At 40.5% G+C, this 26,363-nt stretch overlaps 1 protein-coding gene and 1 long non-coding RNA gene across 11 annotated transcripts in view; one reads left to right on the plus strand and one right to left on the minus strand.

The window, feature by feature from the left end:
* The window catches only part of LOC105829989 (protein groucho), a 60,971-nt gene that overhangs the window by 26,189 nt on the left and 8,419 nt on the right, over positions 1-26,363 (minus strand). For 6 of the 10 annotated variants that reach the window (XM_036294000.1, XM_036293993.1, XM_036293996.1 and 3 more), the window contains exons 3-5: positions 10,926-11,032; positions 10,429-10,504; positions 3,453-3,497 (exon numbers count right to left, since the gene is read on the minus strand). In XM_036294000.1, the coding sequence (XP_036149893.1) occupies positions 3,453-3,497; positions 10,429-10,504; positions 10,926-11,032 (228 nt within the window). Of the gene's footprint in view, positions 1-3,452; positions 3,498-10,428; positions 10,505-10,925; positions 11,033-26,363 lie in introns of those variants that run through there. The other 4 variants (XM_036293995.1, XM_036293994.1, XM_036293999.1 and 1 more) reach the window with 2 other exon arrangements.
* Positions 13,728-23,138, plus strand: LOC105837204. Its single transcript, XR_004965085.1, has 2 exons — positions 13,728-20,438; positions 20,497-23,138. It is a non-coding gene; the product is annotated as an uncharacterized LOC105837204 (long non-coding RNA).

The raw sequence follows: 26,363 nt of genomic DNA on the forward strand, positions 1-26,363 counted from the left end.
GACATTTCCGTTCAAAGGATTCCTACGTTAGAAACAATGTGATTCGCGTAACAACTTCTCAGCGCGGCTTGATTCTTATAACACAAAAAAATGATGCTGATTTAATTCTTCTAGTTTATTCGGAAATAATTTTAATATAGAGAGAACAATTGATAAATTTGAAAAATCAAACAATACTTAATATTTTTGTTACGAATAAATCGAAACTAAAAATCCTCTTCCTTTCTCGATTTTTCATTACGATAAGATTTTAATGAAAAGCGCCCGCGTGACTAAATGTTAACTAACACGTGACATCATAGCATCGATACCAAGTAATTTTTTACTCCCATTTCTTTGGTATGTGCCGTGGTTATTTCAAACTTGCTCTCGGCTTTCCAAGACTCGGTAATGACCCATTTTGTGATCGCGTGCGCGTAACGTATCCGCGACATATTAGCGTGGATCACGGCTTAATCGAGCGGGACAACGAGCAGGCGGCCGCCTGCGCCGCACCGAAGGACGTCCCTTTCAATTAAGCGATAAGCGTTATCGGACAGATACGCCAGCAGCCGAATGTACGTACGTACGACTCGACGGATGAATAGAGCGAGAACGTAATGCGCGACCAGTCGCGTCGCGATGAGTTTTTAGCTCTCCCATCTCGTCGTCCTCGTCGTCCTCGTCGTCGCGCCGCGCGCCGCTCTGATTCGCCCAGTTTATCCCACCCTTTCTCTCCCGCGCTTTTCTTTTCCGTAGTCGCGGGCGCTTTTTGCGAGCCGCCCATTTTTCTCTATCGCCGTGAATCTCGTTTCCCATGAAATTCGACAGACTCGAGAAATCCAATGGGACGACTGATAAAACGTTTTATTATTGATATTAACGAACGATATCGCATCTTAACCTGAAGATTAAGAACAGTATTTTTGATCGAGTCTTATCAACTTTGCTTGTGCGGTGGTTGAGAAATCTTTCCAAAATGTTCGTCACGAGCAACGTAAAGTGATATCCAAGCGTCGCGCAACAAACTTTATTTCTTCACTATTTCACTGAGTCGAGATGAAATCATGACGAGTGATTGGTCAATCTGTATCGTGCAATTAAATCGAACGCGAGCGAGCCAATGTTCGCGAGTAAGGGTGACCAAAGGGAGAAAACTCAAGATCGTTATTGGGAACGAGAAACGGATGGAGCGAGAGAAGTAATCGTACCTACAAGAACTGGGACATCGCCAACAAATTCGAGTTAGTCGAGTAGAGAGTGGTAAAGTGGTGGCTGTGTGCGGTAGGGTGGGTGAGAGGCAAATGTCGACTTCGAGCTGTGGCAGGAGATACGAGGGTCGCAGATGCGAGGGATGGCTAGCATTTTGGGAACGGCGAGCGGGGAAGCTTATAGGGTAGAGAAGAACACACAGCGCGGGACGAGATGCGACGGCAAATCAAGGGGAGAGAAACGGAGGCAGAGAGCTGCACGAAGCGTGAGGAAGAGCAAAGAGGGTGAAAACGAAAGGGGTGGTGAAACGGGAAAAAGAGACCGAGGCAGAGATACACAAGATTCTAACCTCGTAGGGGAAGATTGTTTTCATTCGGGGGCTCAAATTGAAAAGGAGCGAGAAAACCGCGACGCGAAAACCTGCTAAGTGGCGGGGATTGACTAAAGGGAGCTTGATTTATTTATTTTGTTTTTTTTTCTGAATGAGGGAGGATCTGTAGAGACTGACGCGCGGGATTCCCGGACGAAAGTAATAAATACATTTTTGGGATATTCATTAAGTCGCTGATGGCAGATAAAAGAAGCGAAAAATCGAAACATGAATGAATGATAAAGCATAAGTACTTCTACTAAACTAGCTATTAAATTATTTGCACAAAACAGAACTTTTTACAAATCTATCAAGTTATTTTTTTTTTCTTCAAGATATTACCCTGCATCACAAAATCATCATCTAATTCGCTTGGAAGATGGCATTTAATGTGAATAAGCTGGCAAAAGAGATTTAATCGTGCGTTCACGAACGCATGGCATCGGTGCGATATTATCACGGTTAATTAGAGAGCCGCCAAGAACCGATAACTTTTCATTTCTCTTCCAATTAGCGTCAGAGAAGCGAGTTCACCGTGTTACATTATCTCTCCGCTGCAATTTGTGCAGTCGCGATGTTCTGACTCGATTTCCCAGCGATCTCCCCCGAGTGCTCTTATACTTTTCCGATTTTTATTAACATCCAGCGCATATTATTATCCGACAAATTTATAAATTACGAACGTGTGCAAAGCGGGTCTTTCAGAAGTTTTATCGCACTCGCACATTTGCGAAAAAGTTAACGGAAAGGTAATCTATATCAAAAATTATATTTTTAAATTTCTCAATACACACAATTTAGTGAACTTACATTAGTATACGGAAAGATATAGTTTTATTTAATTATTCAATGTATTATCTTTCCAATATAAGCCATTTTTCATCCAGCATCAAGCAAAATCCTTAACTAATTGAAAGTTGAGATATGACATGTAGACGTATTCAATTTTCGTTGTTAATAAATCAAGTTCGATAACCTTGATTTAATTATAAAAGACTAGTAGTTCTTGTAGTTTGAGTCGCGAGATCTACGAGATTAAAATGGCACGCTTATTTTATTATTATTATTATTATTTTTTTTTTTTTTTTTTTTTTAAGAGACGCCTTGATTTCTCGTGTATTATTCGCCGAAAACAATTCCGGCGGTGATTCTAGTGCCGTGTTACGTTCTATAACTACCCGAGAGACGTAGTCCCCCGCGCCTCGGCCCATTAAACGTCGCCTCGAGGTACGAGGGTGAGAAATGATCGGCCGCTAATGCTAATGAATATCAGCTCGTTGTGCTGGGACGGCGGGAGGGTTGTTTGGAGTTCGGGAGCTCCACTTTTGAGCATGACCGCGTGGCAACGAGGGACTACCGTGGCCGCTTTTAAGAAAATTGCTGACAGAGGGGACTGCCCTGCCGCTGTTTCCCCTGATTAGCCGAAATTACACGATTTCCCGGCCTAAACGCCACGCACGCCGCCCACCTCCCTCATTTGCGGCCGTGGCCGATTCCAACGATTCCCCTTCCTCCTCCCGTTCACCATTCCTTCCCCGGACTCCGGGCTCAATTAACGAAGGGCCACTCGGATACTTAACATCGGAGTTAAACGTGATCTTGATTAACTTGACGCGCAACGCGAGTTACAGATTACATTGCCCAATCTCATGAACTAACTCTATACGCAATGTTCGAAGAATACATATTAAGCATATATTCGAAAAGGAGTAATCATCCCTCCATCAATATTCTAAATATTAATTATCTCTATATAACGCTATTTAATAATAATATAGATAATCTTCAATCACTGGATGGTAATAATTACTGAATTTTAAATCGCTGGATTAAAAGTGTTTAATCATAATTTGAAAAAAAAAAAAAAAAGGTATTAGAATGACAAACTTACCTGTTTGTGCATTTCAACGTTGAGGCCGTATGACATCTCGTAATACTGTAACAAAAAAGATGCAGCCTCTTAGTTTAGATAAAGTATCGTTCAGAGATTTTAAGTATTATATGATTAAATTATTAAACGGCACACCGGCACTTTACGAGAGAGGTATATTGGAAAATCATTGCACATTTCAAAGTTAACGATCGTAAAATTCGTATCTAAATTAGGTTTTCGCATTCTACCATTATCATAAATTGACTATTAATTGTAACTTGACTATCAAACTCTTAGATATGCATTATTTACAGAGTAAGTTTTAAAGTCATTATCTTTAGCTTAACATAAAAAAGAAAAGTTGTAATTGTAGTGTAACTTTTCGTTGAAGAGATCCTAATTCCATGATCGTATTTATGACACTTGTTTTCTATACGTTCTTGTTAAAAAAAATACAATTTAATGCTAAAAGCTGGAAAATCGCAATATTTTTCATTTAAAATAGAATATACATTAAAGTGCGGAATTTTTGAGACGTATCGAATCATTTGGAGCGATCGATGGATCGATCGGCGCGATTTTCTCACGCCGTTGGCATTCTCGTGGGCAAATTTCTGCGGGCGAGGGCGAGACCAAAAGGGGCCCGCAGTAGTAGTAGTAGCTGTTCGATCCAGCGCGTACATACATGCGTCTCGGTAAACTACATCCGAGTGTAGGATGCAGTCCGGTGGATGCGCTTGCGCGATCGTAAATTGGCTAGTGGCTGTCGCTTAGCGCCGCGCGTGTCCGCCTTTAGTTGCTCTCGTTCGGAAACGAATGGCTTCGGGGGAGACGGTTTGTCGAGAGAAAGATACATACATACATACATACATATATATATATAAAGAGAGAGAGAGAGAGAAAGAGAGAGAGAGAGAAGAATGAAGAGAAGGAGAGAAAGTGCAATACACACGTCAGGCCAGGCTGGGAGATACTCGGAGATCGATAGCATCGGCCACGGAAATATACCGACTTAATAATGCAGTCGATAACTGCGCCTGGCGAACTTGGGGCAAGGCACGCGCGGAACCTTCCTCCTTTACGCAACAATTCCGGCGATATGCTTCGTCTTATGGTGATGTACGTTAATTCGGCTTGACGATTATATTAAACATGATAAGCATCGTCGCATTTGATAAAGAACGATCATAGTTGATCCTTCGAAATATCACGTAGGAACGTAACGTTTAATCTCTGTTTCTCTATTTCTATTTACTTCTCTTCGTGTTTTGTCTTTCTGCCTCTGTTATGTTTTTACATAATTATGGAGTAAGAAACCTACTTTGCAATCTATCATGCGATTTGTCAGCGTTGCTCGCGCCGTGGATGCTTTGCACGCATTGTAAAGTTCGATTTACACAGCCGCAGGCAAGATATCAACGTAAGTCGATAATCAAATAACAAGAAAACTCTTTCTTGATGACAGAAGGCGAGAGAGAGAGAGAGAGAGAGAGAGAGAGAGAGAGAGAGAGAGAGAGAGAGAGAGAGAGAGAGAGAGAGAGAAAGAGAGAGAGAGATCGTGGATATCGATCTCATCTACCCATTTCTCATTTTCTATTTTCACGTGCCTGGGAACCCAATAATAGGAGTTGTACCGATAATTTCGCCCCCTCCGATTACTCGATATGGATCTTTTAGTAGCAAGCCTTTGATAGGATGATTGGACGACCTCGTTTGTCGCTCTCTCGACATTTTCCCTCGTTTTGTCCATTCCCTCCCCCCTCTCTTTCTACACTCATCCTTCTAGTTGTACTACATTTCGATTCAGTCTATCGTTATTTCGCTTTTCCCCCTATTTCCACTTTCCTTTTTCATTCGCATCTACTTTCTTGACTCAACTCGCAGAAATTTACACGGTGTACCCGTGGATAATTAACGGATAATTAATAAGCCGCTGCGAATCATGTCAGGCGCAAACCAATGCATCTTCAAAATGTAACGTGCAACTTTTCTTTGTCGGTTTTACGCATTTTTATATTTTGAAAGAAAACCTCTAAATTATTAAAACAAAAAATATAACACTTAATAAAAAATAGAATAAAATTTTTTTACGTTTTTTTATTAGAATATAATAAATTATAACCAAATGTTTTAACAATATAAATTTATATTTTGAAAACAATATTAACTTATTCAAATATTAGTAAATTGATCTAAAATTACGTGTAATAGAATTCATAATTTATTACACACACACACACATGCGCGCGCGCGTATATATATATATATTATTTAAAACCTAGGTTGTGTAAAGATATTTTCTACACATAAAGGAACAATATTGCCGACCGAACACCTGTCACAGTCGAAACGTGACAGGGCAAAATTTCGCTAGTGTTGATGAAAAAAAAATTTTTTTCGAGACAAGGACAACGTAGAGCGGGAGGATAGAAATGCAATCTGCCAGGTATACCCGCCGCGCGCGCGTATAGTCGAGGGGTGGAAAGCAAACGGCGAACCGTGGAAACAGGAGGAAAACAAAGAGTAATCGAGAAGCGTGCCCCAGGGATGTGGGTTACGTTTAATTTGTTGCAGCGCGAAAAAACGCGGCGGAGAAAAAACATAGATAATTGGAAAGTCTTCTCGTTCGCGGGCAGGTCGGAGATGCGCAACGGCCTCGGGCCCGTTTTCGATAAGGTTTTTTTCGTTCTATTCCCCCTGTTTTTTTGTCCCTCATCCATACCATCGAATTTTCTTTCTCTTTTTTCCTCGCTCGCTCGATCATTACATTCACGTATCGGAAATCAAATTAATTTTCTGACGGCCCGGGGATTCGAAGCTTTCCGTTTATACCCCCGTCTGTTTTTGACGATACCCGTAACGGCACCCCTTGCCATCAATGCACAGAAATTGAGGGAACGACACGTTTCGTCAAGGGGGCCATCTCGATCAAAGTTACATTCCGGAGAATTAATACGCTGATACGATGCACCGTTATCTGTCGCGATAAAAATTAATATAAAACTCCTGCGAGCAATCGGCCGGAAGACGATTATCAAATCGAGGAATGCGAACAAAAATTTCACGTAATAATTGGAGCATGTCAAATGTTCGATTGTTGGTTATTTTCGTCATAATCAAAGGAAAATTTTTTACAATAAATCAAAAATTTCCTCGTTCTTTTAGTTTTACGAGTAAACAAACATGTTATAACAGACAAGCAAGGAGAAAACATATATTCGCGAGAAAAGGTTAAATTAGATCAGTCTTTCTGTTGTACCGAAATTTCAGGATAAAATATCATTTTCCGAAAACATATTCCTCAAATCTGTGCAACAAAAATGTAAACCGTGAACAGAAGAATATCAAATAAGTAAAAAACGAAGATAAAGATCGAATTCTTCAATGCGATCTCAATGTATTCTATGTTTTTCATTAATAAGTGTAATTAGAGATATAAAATAAAGAAGCATAAAAATTTTAAGATAAAAAAAACTATAAACTAAATTCATAGAATAATTTATTTTAAACTTAAATTAAACTTAATGAATTACGTAAATATGCAAAAGCGCCAACGACAGCCGAGGCTAGATCTTGACCTTGTAATATTTTTATGTAAAATTTTAATACATTTTTAATTTTCATTTTAATACATTTTCTCTAAACTAATCGCGCCGCGATTATTGTCGGACATGAAAAACAATCATAAACTAAAGCTGGAAATACATTCTAAAATTAAATTGATCCTTAATTTTAATATTGATGCTACAAGTATCTAAATACTTGTAAAGAATTTATTGAGAAAAAGATCATCTCAGCCAGATTAATTTATACATACCAAAGTATGTATTAATATTTTATTTATAAATAAATCAAATACAAGTATATCAATTAAGTTTCTGAAAGCGTGATATGATTGGCGGTTTTGATAAGAGAAGGGAAAGATATCTCATAACGACATAGAAAGGCGATGATCCGTAAGACGAAGCGGACAAAAGAGTGAAGCGAACGAGAGGGAGAAGGGAAACTCGGGGTGGAAGGGGCAAAAATTGAAGCAGCGCGCGGATTTACGCGGCGCGTTACCCTAATGAAAATCGCGAAGGATGAAGTTGCGCGCGCGTGACGGCGCTGGCGGTGGCAGTGGTGGCGACGGCGGGAAGAGATGGTAGGAGAGGCGGTCGGAATACACGAGGGTGGAATTAGAATATCAGAGACACGACTGAGGTAACGTGGTGTACGTACTGTGCGCCGTGCACACTAATGCTCCTCGCCCCTCGTCCGCGCACGTCTCCGGCTTGCACGTATATAATACTTGTCAGTGGTTGACAAACCCTCGACATCAATTTCTCTCTCTGTCTCTGTAATTCGCCCCCTCCCCTCCCTCCCTCTCTCTCTCTCTCTCTCGCGCGCGCGCGCGCGCGCACTCTCTCTCGTAAATCTATCTCTTTCTCGCTCCCTTTTCCCTCGACGAGCCTTGCTTTTCTCTTCCTCGCTACTTCTATCACTCCCCTCTTGCATCCCTCCAACTACTCCTCCACCTCCTGTTGCCACCCCCTTCTCTATCTCTCTCTTCGTTTACTTTGGAGATATCGATTACCGGCTCAACTCCCAACCCCCATCAACCCCTCTGTCACCTCCGACCCCCCCCCCTATTCACTCCCTCTAACACCCCCGACTCCCTTCTACTCGGCCCAGCTTGCTGCTTGGTTGCTTGCACGGTGTCACATCGGTGTAGCAGTTTACAGAGACAGTATAGTTCGCGACAATTACGATCGGCCGTACAGCAGACAGTGGTGTAGGATTTCGAAATCCAAGGATGTCGGCGTTACAATAAGGACATCGATTGGCCGAACGCGGTTAATTTTCCGAAGCGGTTCTTAAGTTGCGTTGTTGTAGTCACGGTGTAAATGGAGCACGCGTAAAACGTGCGCAATTTTCGCATGCAAAACACCATCGGCCTTTCGCGTTCGCGTGAATTGGGATTTGCATTTCTTAGGAATGCATTAAGCGTGCAAATCCGAACTACCTGTACTGAAGTTCCGCTTAAATTGTCGCCTCGAAAGTTAACAGACGAAAATAGAACATTAAAAAAATTACAACGATGCATTTCCTTAATGTTACCACAATTACTTAATGTTAAAAATTACTTAATGTTAAAAAATTACAAACCAATAATTAATTATTCTACCGAGTAAGAACAAAGATTATAAAAATGGATTGAAATATTAACTGAGATAGATTAATCATCACCAGAATAAACTTGATAAAATTTCTTTAACATAAGATTGACACAATTTTGAATTCATACGTAGAATCTTTACATTCAATCGCGAGGATGCAGATGACGGTTAATGTTAGTCATATTAAAATTATATTGGTTTCAATTTCCAATCTTTAAAAAAAATTCTAGAGTTGTGAAAAGCAACCGAGTAAACATTCGCAATGTACCTTTAACTTCGCTCAAATTTGCGTCTATTGAGCATAACGGGGTTATTGACCCTCCAATCCGCGCTGTTCGCTTTCGTATCTCGAAAGCGATTGACAGAAACGCGTACGCCCGGTACCTACGACAGCGCATTCCTGTGCAATGCTGAATTTGTATCGGGACAAAATCTTTTGTCCTGATCCTGCTTGATTTCTATTTTTATTTTCAGTCAGTCACCATGTTTCTCACGAGTACGATTTGCAGTGGTAGACGAGATCTATACACAATAAATGCGATACTCGAAAATTTTCATACCGACTTTTCAAGTGACGTTTTTGTGACGACAGCAATTATAGTTTAAGAAAAAATTTCATCTTAAAACTTATTTCACAATTTCACACGCCACAGTTTAAACGTTTTATATCGATGAATTGTAAGAAAGTGTTTGACTGCGACTCGATGCATGACTTTTTGCAGCGGCTATTCACGATGAAACGGGCGAGCCAATATTTCATTCGGAGCATTCAATTTCCGGTATCAACGTGTCAATGCTTGGTATATCGCCTTTGAAACGAGGCCTAGAACCAAATTTCTCAGTGCAAGCCGCAATCCAATTTGAAATAATTACCATTACTCAAAATGTCCAATAATGGTATTATTTTAAAAATAATGTTTCGAATATAAATAAGAAACAGAATGTGCGTATACATGCTGTAATTTCGGAATGATTTATAATTGTTTCAACTTTGGACAACTTTTCGTGTATTATGTAACTTCAGAGTCTTGTAAAAGAAAAAGAAACTATCGTAGAAATGACAATAATAACATCCAGTTTGCCTCGAAGCGGAGATAAAGAGAGCAATGAGAAATAGATACTCGCGGCGAATACTTTGAAGCATGTTAGCGTTGCACTTTAATATAGGTAAGTCCAAGTTAAGCTCCTTACTGATGACGATACGATTAGCACGGTTGGCTGGACTAATTGCCTTCGCGCTGATAGAACTAAATCAAAGAGGGGCCAGCAATATGAAGCAAAAATAGTATCAATCGCTTTTCCCAGAGAGAACGGCTTGCACTGTTCTCTCATTTATGTAATGTCCTTTCTTTCATGCTGGCATTATCGATAAATGCCGTGTGTCTAGCACGTGCTCTCGCGTGCCAATACGAATGCAAGTCGAGAGAGATTCACCGAAGAGTTTTCTCGCGATGCACGCGAAACCGATAATCGAATTTCGTTTTTATTTTTAACGACTCCATGCATCTTACACAAGTTGTGGGAACCGTCGGATTAAATATTCGCCAAAATTCCGAGAAAAGCAGCGATACTCTTTCTTGTACTTTTGGTATAAGTTTCTTACGATATTCTTACCGGAGCTTGTCCGCGGAAGTTGTTGCAATTTTCGCGTATAAAAAATTATATCACGACACTGAGGAGCATAGCTGCGAGTATCGCTGATATTTTCACGATTAAGAAACTAGATTGTTGTGGGAGTTGTTCGCGGTTCGTGTGGACCGTTCTCGACTTGCGAAACGAAAGAGATAACGAGAGAGACTCGATCGAAGAGAGGAAAAACACAAAAAGGAACTTACAAAGTGCCTTACCATAACGTAGTGCCTTTGCATCTCGGTCTTCTCGCTGGCTAACTTCTCGCACTCAAGCTTCAGTCTGAAACATAAAAAAATGAAAAACGATTGGGTAGAATAAGATAAATTCTTATTATAAATTTCTTAAGTTAATATACATAGAAATATAACTGTAAATAAGAAAATGTCTAACAAAATCTTGTTTCTGGAAATAGAAATAAAACACACACGTAAAATGCATCGAATGGTACGAATCGATCAATAATCGTCGGCATTGTCGAAAATCGGCCGTGAGAGAACGAGGAAAAACCCGTAGAGGAAAACCCGTCGTCTTGAATAATCGCGAAAATTCAAGGAAACACGTCGCGCGGGACAAACAAAAGAAAGCGGAAAGAAGGAGCTAGACTTGAGGAAAATAGAAAAGCGGTCGAGAAATAGGGGCGAATGGCAGGGACGAAAAGGTCAAGAGAAAAATAAGCGAGGAAAGAAAGAGAGATACTCACGAGTGGTACTGCTGCTGGATGAAATTGAATTCCTCTTTGATCCTCTCGCAAGTGTCCGCAACCGTGAATTTCAGCCCGCCAGCAGCCCCGCCGCTACCGCCGCCACCCTGCAAGAAAAAAAGGGATTGGAGAAACGAAAGGATTCAATTAGCTATGTATACACGACAATGCGGACGCGATAGAGGATACACGTGCACGTAGGCGTTAAAACCGCGCGCGGAACGCACTCGCGCGACGAATAAGCCGCATCCGCGACAAGCAGCTTGCCGTCACTTTGTGGCATTGTATTTAATCTTTTTAGCTCCAGGGCCAGTCAGTCATCCACGTGCGGATCCCCCTGGCTATTAATACGAATAAATGAACCAACCGTATCTGCGTCGCAAGTAGCTGGCATATTACTAGAGCAAACGTATGATATCGAAAATTGTAATAATTTTTACAGAAAAGAACACGTTATCCGTGCTTTTAAAAATCAACACAATGCAATTGTGTTAAGTTCGACCTGACTGGCCTTAGATATATATTTAATTAAGTAGAGCACAACGTTTCGACTCTTCGTTGGTTTCGGTCCTTCTCAAGTGCTTAAATACATAAAATTACGTGATAGACATTTTGAGATGTGATATGTGCCTAGATATCATCTGAAAGTCAAGATAAACGAGCATATATATAAATGAAAGATTACGATAGAATTAAAAGATAAACCAATAATGTTACTCACAAATCAAAAGTCTAGTCGAAAGTATGTAATAAAATATAATAAATCCTTAAGTAAATTGAACGTAATACGTGTGTTTCCATCGAGACCAGATGCTCGACTAAAGCACAGTGCGGAGTCAAACAATAAAATATATACATAAACAATACGGAGGTAATACATAACGTCAAATAAAGTCAATATATTTAAAAGCCTATGTTAATTTAATTATTTTATCGTAGATGCCAGTAAGGTTATCAGTATCCCTTTGTAAATTAATAATATGCTCGCTTAATAAAAAATGCTTCCGCAATTTCTTGTTTCCTTGTAACACATTCTTTGTGCAGTATGATCGGTTGAGACCATTTAAACTCATGACCACAAGATACACGATGTTGGCTAATAACGGAATGGTTACTAAAATCTTTTGTTATACCGCGTTGATGTTTCTTGATGCGTGTAGCTACGTGTCTCTTAGTCTGCCCGAGATATACCGCATCACATTGATCGCATTCAATTTTGTAAACACGTTGTGTTTGTTTCAAATAAACCAATGAATCTTTACCTCGTTTTATTATACAATCTGGTTTCTTGGGAATAGAATATAGACTATTTAATTTTACACCGCTTAAAATTCGTCTGATATTATCGCTTAAACCTTTAATGTACGGGATAGTAACAAATTGTTTTAGAATAACATCATTAGATGTATTATTATTTTTATATTTGTCCTGGTTGTTGAGAGCTTTAATGCGTAAACGAACATGTTTATCAATCATATTAGTAGGGTAATTATTATTCACCAGTATTCTTTCGACTTCCGAGATATTTTCTGTATGGAATCGTTTATCCGCGAGCAAGATAGCCTTATCGACAAGATTAATGATGGTATTGATTTTGTATCTTGTTGGGTGGTTGAATAGGAAATTCATATAGCGACCAGAAAATGTAAGTTTACGGTACCAATTAGTAATTAGAGTGTTACCATCTCGTATAACAATAGTGTCTAGAAAACTTAAAGCATTATCATTTTCTATTTCATATTGTAAAATGTAAGCGGGGATGATAACTGTTGAGAACATTGAGCATATCATTAATTTTCGATGTCGGTATAATAGAGAAAATATCGTCAACGTACCTATAGAACATTCTCTAATATTAAATGGTAATTGTTTTATACAATGTGTCTCCAAATCGTCCATGACGATGTCAGCTAGTATGGGAGAGAGCGGGGATTCCATTGGACTACCGAAGATCTGTTTATCTGAAGATCTGCACTTGAGGAGGATCGAAACCAACGATTGAAACGTTGTGCTCTACTTAATTAAATATATTTAAGGCCAGTCAGGTCGAACTTAACGATTGCATTGTTTTTTTACACTCACTGGCGAACAAAGGATTATACCATTACTTTAAAAATCAATTTCAACTTACTCGGCAATCCACATACAAGTTTACACTATATGTATAATAATAATTATAAATGTAATTGTCTAAAGAAGATGAAAAATTATTATTATTGTAAATTATCATTAATAAATATTGCGCGTCTTAACTTCTCGTTATTTCTTCAGTTTAAAAATTTTACTTGTTAACATTGCAGTTTAAAATTGCAGCCACGGCATTATAAAAATATTTGTGGTAGACAGTTGGCCTAAAAGCACGCAAGAGTTTCTCGTTTCGCCGGATACCTTTGGAAACACATTAAGTCACGACGTGCTTAAAGTCGAAGATGACAAGGAACCAGCAGCGTCGAATGGCCTTCGCCACATAAGGCTCACGCAAACACACGAGACTAAGCCCAGAAATGCGAGCAAGGAGCAGCCAGGTATAAAAGACGAGCGTCTCGAAGCGGGGGCGGGAAGACGGAAAAGAGAAAGAGAGAGAGAGAGAGATAGATAGAGAGATGAAAGCGCGGGCCTGAAGAGCCAAGGATGAAGGGCTGTGAAGGCGTCCTTAATGAGACCCATTCCACTAGATACCACGAGATTCGTCGAGTCTACCACCATGGGTTTCTCTCCTCGGGAGGTAACAGAGAAAGAGAGAAAACGTAAATACACACACACACACACACACACACACACACACACACACACACACACACACACACACACACACACACACACACCACACACACACACACACACCACACCACACCACACCACCACCACCACCACTACCAATAGCAGTTGGCGCGCCGGCTGAAATTACGGAAGAAAAGATCGGCACTTTCCGATGACAGTAATGATTACGTTGCGGCGAAAGGGCGTCAATCGAATTTCGAAAGGATGCGTCTTGCACACGCCTCTTAAGAGCGGACCGCTGAATACTATTATTACACTGCGGGGGCACGTATACGTGTAGATTTTTACGAAAATAGAAATTGGCTACTGCAAAGATAAGCTATATAGAATTGCAATCTCAACGGCACATTAATGATTGCCTTCGGAACACCCAACTTTCGTAACTCACGACGTACCACATGGAGGAAATCCATCTTATTTTGATAAACCGATTGATGATTGACTAAACGACAACGTGAACAAAAATTGCGATTTTTCGAGAGATCGCGGCCCCGCGCTGAATGATTTGGCCACTTGTTGAATGCGAAACGGGGAGTGGCTGTCGGTGGTAAAATGGTTTGGGAGAACGTGGGAGAGAGTACGGCAGCGGTGGGCCTCACTTGTTGCAATCATCAAACGGAAAAGTCATCGAACAGGTTGTTGCGCCGCAGCGCGACGCATCGTGTAGTATCATAGCCAAATTCATTTTCATCGAAATCCTCACACACACACACACACACACACACACACACACACACACACACACACACACACACACACACACACACACACACACACACACACACACACACACACACACACACACACACACACACACACACACACAAAACAGTGATGGTCACTGCAAGCCATCGGCTGAAATTAACGTACTATACCTCTGCGATTTGGCAAACATCAATATTTATTCCCGCACAAATATTCCTACCCCTGCATTTTGATTATCGTCAAAATTTGACCTGCGACTTAAAAAAATTTTTCTATAAAAGTGTTATCAGTTCATTACATGTCTTTTCTTTCAACATGAGAAATAAATAATAATTCCATTTTCTTACCATTTTGCATCTCACTGTAATTTTTTTTTCGAAAAACGTGAAAAAAAATTAAAAAGCGAATACATATTTGTAATAACTAAAACATAAAGAGATTTTAAAATAGCAAAGAAAATCGATTACCGTCATACAGTAGCACACATCTAACGTAAACGCTGATTTATAAATACTTGAATGGAAACTTAAATCGTATACTCCAAAATTAGAGACCTGCCCGTCGACCAGGTCATTATTCTCTGATGGTGCTTATTTATGTTACTGAAATTGCTACTTTTATTTCCAACGTCTTAAAAGCGCAAACAAAATGTTGTCATCGAAATAATGTAACAAAAATCTTTACTTTTAATTTATAAAAAAAATTTACTAATTAAAAAAATATATATATAATTAAAATGTTATTTTTGCATTTAACAGCAATGTCATAAAGAGAATTGGTCGTAAAACCTCACAGAAATAATTCTTCCTCCCATAATCTTTAGTCCTAACATATCTATAATTTGATAATGTGACAGAGTGGCGTGAGTACTTTTAGCTCTGCCAGGGTCGCCCCACGCGGTGTCTCTGTGTGGATGCGCGTGTTATTAAGAAACGAAGCCAAAAGTCTCCTCCTCCATTCTGGACACGCGGCGCGGCGCGGTCACGACCGCAAAACTGCACCACGCTTTCTGTTGTGCGTGTCTTTTGTGCTCGTTTCTCGTCCGCGAAAAGGGTTCCCCTTTTTCTTTCACACCGGCAGGTATACACGCGGATAGTATCGAAAAACCGGCTGGTTCACTTTGTTGCCAGGAGATAATGGCCGTGCGAATCGTAAATAAGGTAATAGGTCTTTGGAGAGCCCCGGGTACCCGGGGCCCAAAGATCGGGTGACGTAAGCGGGAGCCTCTTAAGGTATCCTGCGCGCTTCCACGAGAAGCGGACACATCGGATATAAATCGTCTTCTCCTCTCTTTTCTCTTGTCGCTCCGTTAAATACATCGAAAACAAGAACGCATAGTTCTTGAACCTTTTTACATCGTTTTACTCTACTGTTTACTGCAATGTCTGCAACACATTCTTTATCGCGTCATTTGTTTCGCTTTTTAAAAAAATCTCTTTGATATATCTACGTCGTTTACATTCATAAATAATCCCTAGCTCTCTTTAATTATTCCAAAACTCTTTCACATCATGCAGAGAAAAGTTTCACTCTATATGTAATATTTCTTTTTTGTATTTAATCTTTATGTCAATTTGCAATTAGATTTTATAATTGTGTAGAAAATTATTTGCCACTTTACGTACTAGGTACTGTCACGAACTCTACGGGCGGACGTTCTTTGCATAGCTCTCAAATCTACTTCTACCGCTAATGGAAATAACGCGCCGGGCGTTATTGCAACTTCAACTCACGCTGGCTTAGCTGATGCAGCTACAGTTGAATAAACATCGGCAGAAGGCGGCGATGCGACGCGACCGCGTCGAGCGTCGGGCGACGAAACAACTTGCGCGACAACACATCCGCGCAAATAACGAGGCCGGGCATTATCGTTCGGCCGCGGACATGCGAATCTGCCGATTACGCGCGTCAACGGCCATTAATAAAAGCGCGACAGAAAGCCGCGGAGAAGGAAAGAGGAACGGGGAAAAGATGAGCGAGAAGTAATCGCTCGTTAAAGGTATGAAAAAAGGTAGTGAATATTCTATTCGGGGGAACGGAAGAGGGAAGGAGAAACGCGAGGGACGCGATTGTGAATAGTGAATCGAATGCGCGCGACGTTGATACGGCGCGACTACTTCTCGTCCTAACGACAGACAAGTTTTTCCCAGCGAGAGAAAAGACCACGCGCGCCGTTTATTACCCTTATGAAATAGCGAAGCGGCACAATTATTTCATGCGTGCGCCACCTCTGTCGTAACATCTATCTCCGATTGGCCGCTTCGAGATGCGCTCGTGCGAGAATATTAAACACTGTAAAACAGTGTAAAACAGTACAACAGCCTTTGTTAAGCTTTCGTGAGCTTCAAGGTTAGCTTCGATTCAGCTTAGACGAGCTTAGACCAAGATAATCAGCGAGAGAAAAAACACCGTTAGTTTAATTTTACCACGATAAATTAGATTTGAAATCTCTGCTTGTTAGCGTAGAAAGCATATAGTGACCGTAAAAACGACTGGGAGGAGCGTGTTCGATATTATTGCCGGTGCTCATTTTGTTAATCGCCATTGTTAATTAAATAGAATCACGATCCTCTTGCCTGCGAACGATCCTGATTACGAAGACTCTCGCGACGGTAGTAAAGATGCTTAGAATATCCTGGCGATATTGATACTTTACCTCAGATGTACAAGTATTTTTAATATTCACACTTTGTCACCTCCTAACGTTGCGTTAGCTAAGTATTTCAAGAGGCAGTAACAAATAAAGAAGCTAATAAACTAACTATTGCGCTTAAGAAATATACTTTTATAACACATATAATTATAATAATTATGCTGCTCCAATTAAAAAATTAATTGACATCTGTGCCGCCATTTATTTAAAGTTAATCGTATTTTTCTTCTTTTTTTTCCTTTTATACTAATTTGTAAATATAATATAGATATTTTTACGTCACTAATTATAAGTAAATTTCGCTTCAAGCATTTCTCTTATTCGTATTCACATTAGTGCTATTTACATCACATATAATTAAATCACTTTGTATTTATCTTGTCACACACATGCACACACACAAAACGCACGCATACACGCATGCTCATATTATGTGTATATGTGCATATTGCTGTCCTTAAGGGCTTTTTTCTTCAAATACTCAATAATTATTGTTATTCGCATTGCCCTTTAATATTGTAAACTTGTGATTGCAAAAATTTAATTCATGCCAATCAACAATGCAAAAAAATATATGTATGTATGTATGTATGTATGTATGTATGCATGATATATATGTATGTATATGAAATAATTATAAAGTGATATTGATATTTGCGAAATAAACGTGCACGTCAAGTTACCAGAACTCCATTCACGTTACTTTTATTTAAATTTGAATGCTCCAGATTCGGACAATGGACCCGTTCAACGATCGCGAAAACTGTTCTACACGCGAATAATAATCAATCGACGAAATTACATGGAATTACCGCATATACCGAAGTTTTCATGCAAACGATTCGTATGATGCACGTAAAATTCTTTCAGATTGGTAGTGATTTTGAAACGCGCTAAAGGCGGACGCGTGCTCGATCAACGTCGGCGCGCAGCGAGAGAACGCTAACAAATGCCCCCTTCATCGCAGGAAGGAGTTGAGTACCGTGGGGTGAACTAACAGAAGGGACATATGCAGAATCGGTAGAATGCGGAGGAAGAGCACGTGGTGAAATTCTTGACGCGCGCGGAAGCGTGCGCTTTGAATAAACACAGATCTTCCACAATAGCTAATCGTAAGAATGGGAAACGAGTCTACCGTAATAATATCCTCCCACGATATCGGTAACATTTAATCACTTGGTAAATGGGTTGCTCACTAATACTGTAAAAAAATCTCGCTCTCGTAAAAAGTAATCTTAAATTTAATTAACGTAACATTTTAACATATTTTTTGCTGATAAGTTGTACATTTTCCATATTTATCACTGAACAAATTTATGTTTGATACATTAAAGCTTAAGAAAATGTGAAACATGGCAGATTAAATCTTCGTAGCAATTTTGATACAAAATTTTGATTAAAGAATCTTTCACTTAATTTGCTCTGCAGTGCTCGAGAGAACATTCGGCAGTTCTGGGACACCCTGTGCGGCGTAACTTCACTTCTCGTCCCGCCGCGCAATCTCACGTCCGTGTCGCAACGGACTGGGACACGTACATACACGAGCGCGGATTCGCGCATGAACGTGCACGCCGAGTCGGGCATTACGGGTCCCTCTGGCCTGTATATATCGCTGTGATTATATTACAGTCTAGATGTATATATCGCTATGATTATATTATAGATTGGACGACACCTAACGTCGGCAGAACGGGTCAGAGGAGGAGAGGATTCCGAACAATCTCCACTCACGCCTCAGACGCTCCGAAGTGCGTGATCCATGCAGTGAGAGAGACATGTCGTTTTCGGTGTGTCAGCACTTGCGCGCGCGCACGTGTGTGTATGTGTGTGTACAGGTGAGCATTTCGCGCGTACTTCAAATACACGTGCCATTGTACGACACAATCGACATTACCCCCCTGGGGTTTTTGCTTCTTCCCCCTGAACCTGCGCGCTATTAAACGAAACTCGTCCTTCGCGCGAGAGCACTTGTCAGCGCTTAAGTAAAGAAGACAAAGATAGAGATAGATAGATAGATAGATACAGAGAGGGACGGAAGTATGTATAACGAGGGAAATTGGTGCCAAAAGTCGCGGCTTTCTCCGGAATCCTCAGCGATCTTGGAGTTCTACCTCTTCTCGATGTTGAGAGGAGAGAGGGGGGAGGTATAGTGTCAGTTAAATAATTCATGAGGCTCCGGGGCGCGATGAATTCCAACGGAATATTTGGTAACACAATACGGAATATTTATAGAAACGTAATTTACCCAAGATCGAGCATTGTCCGGAGAACAGAATTCTTACTTGTTTATCGCGAGGTCACGATCGATCTTCTCATGAAGGATTCTCAGGGGGGGAGGGGGGGTTGAAAAGCGCCTCGGGCAATAAAATTGTCGCTTCATTTGCAGACTTTAGCGAATAACGCTGGGTAAAGGAATGACGAGAACGTAATCCTGCTGTAGCGGATAGCGAGATCGGCGATTCTTGGAGTGGCCATCTGACGGGGTGGTTAAAAACTCGCTTGTACCAGCACAGGAATGACGAGAGAGTGCAGCTTCGATCGTCTTCCACCACGTGGACGATATCGCCTTCGGTAAATGCCTTCGTCACGCGAGGGGTGAACCGTTTATAGTTTACAAGGAAGTCAGCCTTTTTCTCCCTCTCTCTACCGCGCGCGAACACATCCCCCGTACGGCCCTTTCTTGGAGGTTGCCGCCACCGCGAGAGGGGCAGGGGGTAGCTCGGTTCACCCGCCAACCAACTCTCTCTCTCTCTCTCTCTCTCTCTTTCTCTCTCACGCATCGCAACCTTTCCTCTGTCCGGCCTTACACGAAGCCGGCTGTCGTGAGAACGATAATCGTTTTATCCATGTGAGAGCAGCAAGACGTGTATCACCTGTTTGTTTTCTCAAAGCTTCGCTCGGAAATGATCACTCGTTCCGCTTGGTGATATCGTACGCGAAAAATTCAACTTTGCGGAGTCGAGTTTCGTTTCAATATACTAACTTTTCTAAATAGAATCGCAATGCCGAGAAACTAGAGAAAAGCGGAATATCAAAAAGATATGCATTTCGATTAACTACTGTTAGTTTGATAAGAGAAAGAAGAGAGGAGAGAGAGAGAGAGAGAGAGAGAGAGAGAGAGAGAGAGGGAGCGAATAATCCAATTCGAAGTCTTTGGGTGAATACTCGCAAGTTTTCATTAACACCGAAAAAGAACGATTTAACTTAAAAGCATGAACAAATCCTTCTTTTTAAAGTATGAATTTAAATTAAGTTTGCAGGTACACAACTCTTGAGAGACTTAATAGGTGCATGTATACCTCTGTAAATCGATAATGAAGATACAGTTCTATCGCTATTGCTTCTAACAAAGGAATCAAGGAATTGCGATCAAGGTAAAGGCAGGAAAATTCGAAGAATTTCACTTATCGATCAAAGTAAATGTTTTTTCAGACACGCTTGTTCGCGAAAAAACGAGAGTGATCTTTTCCTTCGTTCAATCAATATTTATCGTGGAATTGAAAGGATTACAACATACAAATACGTATATTAATTTATATCGGGCTTCAAAACAATTTTTACAACTGATTAACTTTTCAAATTAACTTGATGAAATTTAGCGATTCAGTAATTATGACAAATTGTTTAATTGCTCCAAATTAAAAATTTCCTTCTCCTCTAAAACAATACGTGCCGCATTTTTCCTTTATTCTTTGTATCTCATTTCTCTTTTAATTATTTGTATCTCATTTCAGAAATATGATACATATAGCCATATGTGCTGATAATACTCGTTCGATATTACAATGTATAAAGTCAAAGTTTGCGATTCGAGCGGTTAATTACCGATTGACCGTTCACCCTACAGCAACTACCTGATCGAATAAGCAGCTAACGAAATTTCCGGCTAATTGAAACCGCTATGAGGCAGCCGCTAGCATTCCGATATACAGCGTTCGGTCGTTCTTTCGATCGATCGGCATGATTCGCGATATACGACGAATCGACGGCAGTGATAGTCATTCAGTGCGTCTATGTATCTCTGGTGCCCTTCGTCCCAGATGTCTCTCTCTCTCTCTCTCTCTCTCTCTCTCTCTCTCTCTCTCTCTCTCTCCTTCTACCTCTCGTCCTCTCTCTTGCTCGCTCGTCCTTTAACGAGGCTGGTCGAGGGTCGATCCCCGTTCGACATGTAAATGTAAATGTAAATGTTGAACAAGATCCCGTCAGGGTTTCCCAACCTCGAGTAAGAGGCACGTCGACAAACTAATGCTTCGATAGTTGGAGAGAGAGAAAGAGAGAAGAGCAGTCTCTGAGAGCCACTCGTGCTGGGGACACTCGCTGACTCCCTCTCTCTCCCCCCCGCCCTCTCGGTATGTGGCAAGAGTGTTGCGACCATCTCCGACACAGTTGGCAGTGGTGATCAATCTTGCTCTTGGAGACCAAAGACACATTCCAACCGCCCACCTCTTCTCGTGCGGGAGAACAATAAAAGCCGAGCAATAAAAAGTCCTGGCGGCGATAACGCGGCCACCTTAGACGCGCCAGTCGCGTTACGATAACACGCCTTCGAGAGTTGATTCATTATCGATCGCTACTCCTCCCTATTTTCCCTAACGCCAAATCTTTGTTTTTAAACAAAAATGATCGATAAATTTGTTTTAATGATGAATTCTTTCTGAAATTCCAAGTTGTTTACCTTAAAACAATAAAACGATTCTACAATTAAACGATTAAAAACAGAAGGCAATAATTAATTGGTGCTTTCACATAAAGCTCACTTTTTTACGTTAAAAAAATGATTTTTATATCGTATAATATATAATTGTAATATTGTGTACGAATATTCTGTTAATATAAAAGTTAATAAAAAAGTAAATAGAAAATATTTCTTTTTTTTGTGATGAAAAACGGCTTGTTATTCCGCGCGTTGAACACATCTGGTAACATTTAATGGCGTAGGATAATTTCCGGGAACAAGGATGAGAACCGCTTGGGATTTCAGTGGGCGGCGTTGGTCCCCTCATCAAATGCTTGTCATACCGTTCTTACCCTCAAACTCCGGAGCCTAACGGATCCCAACAGCCGAGTAAAGCTCGTACCCCGCACCCCCGTCGTATACACAACGAGAAAGAGGATTGTGCGTGCGTGTTCGTGTGCATGTGATGGGAAGCGGACTCGACTACCCCAATGGACATCGTAGACCAACGTTTAAAAAGCCATAGGCTGGAGCGATACGCCCCTGTGGATGGATGGGAATTATGCCGCTAAAACTCACCAATTATGAAACCCGAACGGCTCGTTTTCTCTCTCTCTCTCTCTCTCTCACTTTCCTTTAATCTTAAACGCACCAAAGTATCTCCTTCAAATATACAAAGAAAAATGAGTAATTAATTTTTGACGGAATTTGCAACTGCAAACCATTAATACGAATATCACACGTTGATTATTATCGATATACATTTAAAACACTTTAATGGAATATTACAAAAAGGAACAAATTTGACAGAAAATAATTTAGATTAAATGTAATTTTCATAATTTTATATTAATAATAAAAAAAGTAGAAGAAAGTTACAATTAAAGTGCGATAAAACTTAAAACTTAAATTTGGATTTATCGACTTACGACCTAAACTGATGCGCAAGAAGTACGTAACGACAAGAGGAATGGCTTGTAAAACGTAAAGTAGAAAATCGACGCGTCAGATGGAAGAGAGCGTGCAATTGTATTCCGAGATGCTCGGAGAAACAGTTACTATCCAGCCGGGGCGTCAGCGATATAACATGTATTTACGATGGGTCAAACAATGGGAGAGAGGACGAGATGAACAGAATCCCTTTCGATGTATCATAGTCCATCATCCGCCGCGGTGAAAAGGACCATTCGTCTGATTACGATTTCGCGAAATCCTGCGCGCCCATCCACATGACGGATTAATCAGGGGAAACCGCGCATCATTTCTTGCCCCCTTTCCCCGCTATTAATTAATCCTTACGATTAATCGCTTCGAGTACTTCTCGTTGGGCAGTGAATCGTTCTTATATATTTGCACAATCTAACTTAAATAAAAATAATAATAATAAAATAAAAACACATTAATGTGTTGTAATTTATTATTTGTTAATTGTTAAATAACTTCCTATACGTAAACGTATGAAAGGAATCGAATAACATGTTCGAAGACACGGAGAAATTATGTAAATTACAAACGTGTCGTACATAAATATCACCACGGTATTCTAGCAAAGTTAACGAACAAAATTAAATAGCAATGTGCGCTTAATACCCGCGGCTGCAAGTTAGTATTTTACGGTAGTTCTGAAAACACTTAAAAATCGGCCAATGTCTTTTCTACACTTTGTTGCCGGTGCACCGAGTTATGATCCTGGCGCCGCGCCGTAAAGAGGGAAGAAGAAATTTCGGTGCGTTCGAGCAGCGCGACAAGGAAGGAGCGAGAGAGCGGCCGTAAAAACTTTGGAGCGTTTCCATTATTCCGAGAGAGGAAGTAAAACGCGCCGAGAAAGACCCCGACCGTGGGGTTTTAAAGAGTTTTCAGCGTTGGCGAGCTTGTTACATAAATCGTGAAAGGTTGATACGAAAATGAGAATATACTTTTATAACGTTCTCCTGTCTCGCGCATGTCCCCTTAAATTCTATGAGACAAAATTAAATACGCCCGTTTCAATATATGAGTTTACGCCCTTGTACCTTAATTAACGTAGAATAATAAGAGCAAAAAGGTTTAATTAAATAAAGCTTCGAAACGGAGTTAATCTTGCCAAAAAAGATATTTCTAATTGCATCCTTCTCAGCCACACAAATATCTATCGCTTGATTAATCTGATTTAATTTTGCACAATTTTTACAAAAGAATCGTCCTTACGTTTGCTCTTTTTTTTTTTTTTATGACGACTGTGCAATTTGTTGCTGCGAATGGTTCCGTCTAGCCCGACTTTCCTCTCTTTCAAAGCTCAACGAAGCCTCCGGCGAACATTTTCAATTTTCACTCCTCGTACCAATTCGGACGAGCCATTCGGCGAACAATTAGTCGCCGAACGATTTGATTAGCGATTGTCATCGACAAATTTTTTTCCGTCCCCCGATACGCGGAAAAAAGCTCACGACCGACCGACCGACGGTCAGATCATTTTCATGCGGCAATCCCAATTTTTTATTCGCCCAATTACAACGTAATTCTTCAATCGCCACGCGAATGCAGCAGAGTCCCTCCAAACAATATTCGGAGGCCACGTCGTATTCGAGTAATTTTTTTCAGTTAATTCTTTCTCTTCCCGAATATTCCTCCTTCAATATTTTTCCGTTACAACAAGCATTCACAAAACCAATCTTGCAACCAATAAATCGTTCGTTCTATTGACCATTAAAAAATTCATCACTGCATGTATGTTTCGTTTCGAATTCATAAGCAATTCTCACAAATCCAAGTAAGATTGGACATATCTTTGAAACATATCGAAACATACTATTTTTCTTATTTTTCTCTAAAGCGTAAACAAACAAATCTTGCCTAATATACATATAATATTTATATAATCTATGCTTGTGTAGTTGAACAGAGTTGTACAAAGTTTCAGTTTCATACAGCATGTAATGATGATAAACCACAAACGCGTAATTTTACGAGAAATGAAAACGTTGTATTCCTTGCCCTCCTTTTACACAGAAGAGGCAATAAAGCAATAAACGGCGAGATTTTTGATATAAAATCCCGTGCGGGCGATCTCTCTATGAGAGGGCGAGGCGCGTAGAATCCGCGGAATCTGGAGCACGAAACGACACGGCGAACCGGCACGAAAGGGCGCGGGAAGGCAACGCGAGGAACGAGTCTGCTGGAGGTGGAGATAGGGACGGGAGGAGAGCGAGAGAAAGAAAAGAGAAGAAAGAGACGGCGAAACAAAGCGGCGTCCCTTTGTCCCGTTCTCGCATCGCTCTCGTGCTCGCGCGCTCACCCAGGCGCATTTTGCAAAGAGCGCGTCGCGAGACTCTTGTTGTCCCCGCGATATTACTTCCTACATTTGCGCAAATTATATCGCTGCGGCAGAGACGCTGTCGCTGCCGCTGCTGCCGTCGCTGCTGCTGCAACTACTACTACTACTACTACTACTACTAGTACTACTAGTACTACTACTACCACCACTACTACTACTACTACTACTACTACTACTACTACTACTACTACTACTACTACTACTACTACTACTACTACTACTACTACTACTACTACTACTACTACTACTACTGTGAACGTTTGTTCGCCGCACTTTTGTTCCCGCTTAACTTCTAATGCACGTCCGTGACACGAGAGATAACTATTAATCAAAGATGCGAGCTAGTAGGGGTCGGAGAACGAAGAGAGGAAGGAGAGGAGGAATGTTCACCTAGTTACGCCAACGCTATTGTCTAACTATATATACGTATGATCTACTATATCACCAATCTTTCTTTTTTAATCTTGTTTCAACAAAAACAATGACGAGTGAAAGAGAGCTCCTAATACGATCGCACGAGATAGCTAACGCGGTCGTGAAATGTTAAACTAAACTACACGTCTTTTTTAATTTATATAAGAGCGCAAAAAAAAACATCCGAATACAAAGGGAGAAGGCTATTCCTCTGTGAAATCAACATGTACTCTTATTGGACAAAAATTTGATGATTGAGAAATGAGAAAGCAGTAATAAGGTATATATTTAAACAATTTGCTTGTATTATTATAATTCGTTGCGTAATTGTTATAAATGAGTAATTCCGCATCTTTTTTTATCCCGCGACAGAAAATTGCGGCTGCCATTATATACATATATTCTCCGGTCTTATCTCATACTCTTCGCTCTGTTTTACCCCCGTTGTTTCTCGACTTCCTCGCTTTTCACGGTTTTCTAGACATCGCGTCTTAAAACAACAGACGACTCTCGCGAATAACTATTTCGCCTTTTATTATCCTCCTCGCGAAGGATCGAGTTACAGAATTACGAGCGTGACGCTCGCCAGCGTGCATTCGTTTATTTGGTTGGCAAGCAAGGAGAATGGCTCGTTCGTCCTAACGTCTAGCTTTTCTGTTATACTGACGATCAACCGTCACGCGAAATACGTGACGGACTTGAAATACAAAAGACAAATGGTAACCGTGTCAAGCTAAAAAATATTTTTTTCTGGAAATATATAATAATAATAACTTTTTTATTAAGTGTTCAAAACTCATTTCTTTCCGGTCGTCGTAAGATTATTAGATCTCACTCGGATTTTTAGTATTTTTTCCCTTATCTCTCTCTCTCTCTCTCTCTCTCTCTCTCTCTCTC

This window comes from Monomorium pharaonis, chromosome 11, assembly GCF_013373865.1.
Source record: "Monomorium pharaonis isolate MP-MQ-018 chromosome 11, ASM1337386v2, whole genome shotgun sequence".
NCBI lineage: Eukaryota > Metazoa > Arthropoda > Insecta > Hymenoptera > Formicidae > Monomorium > Monomorium pharaonis.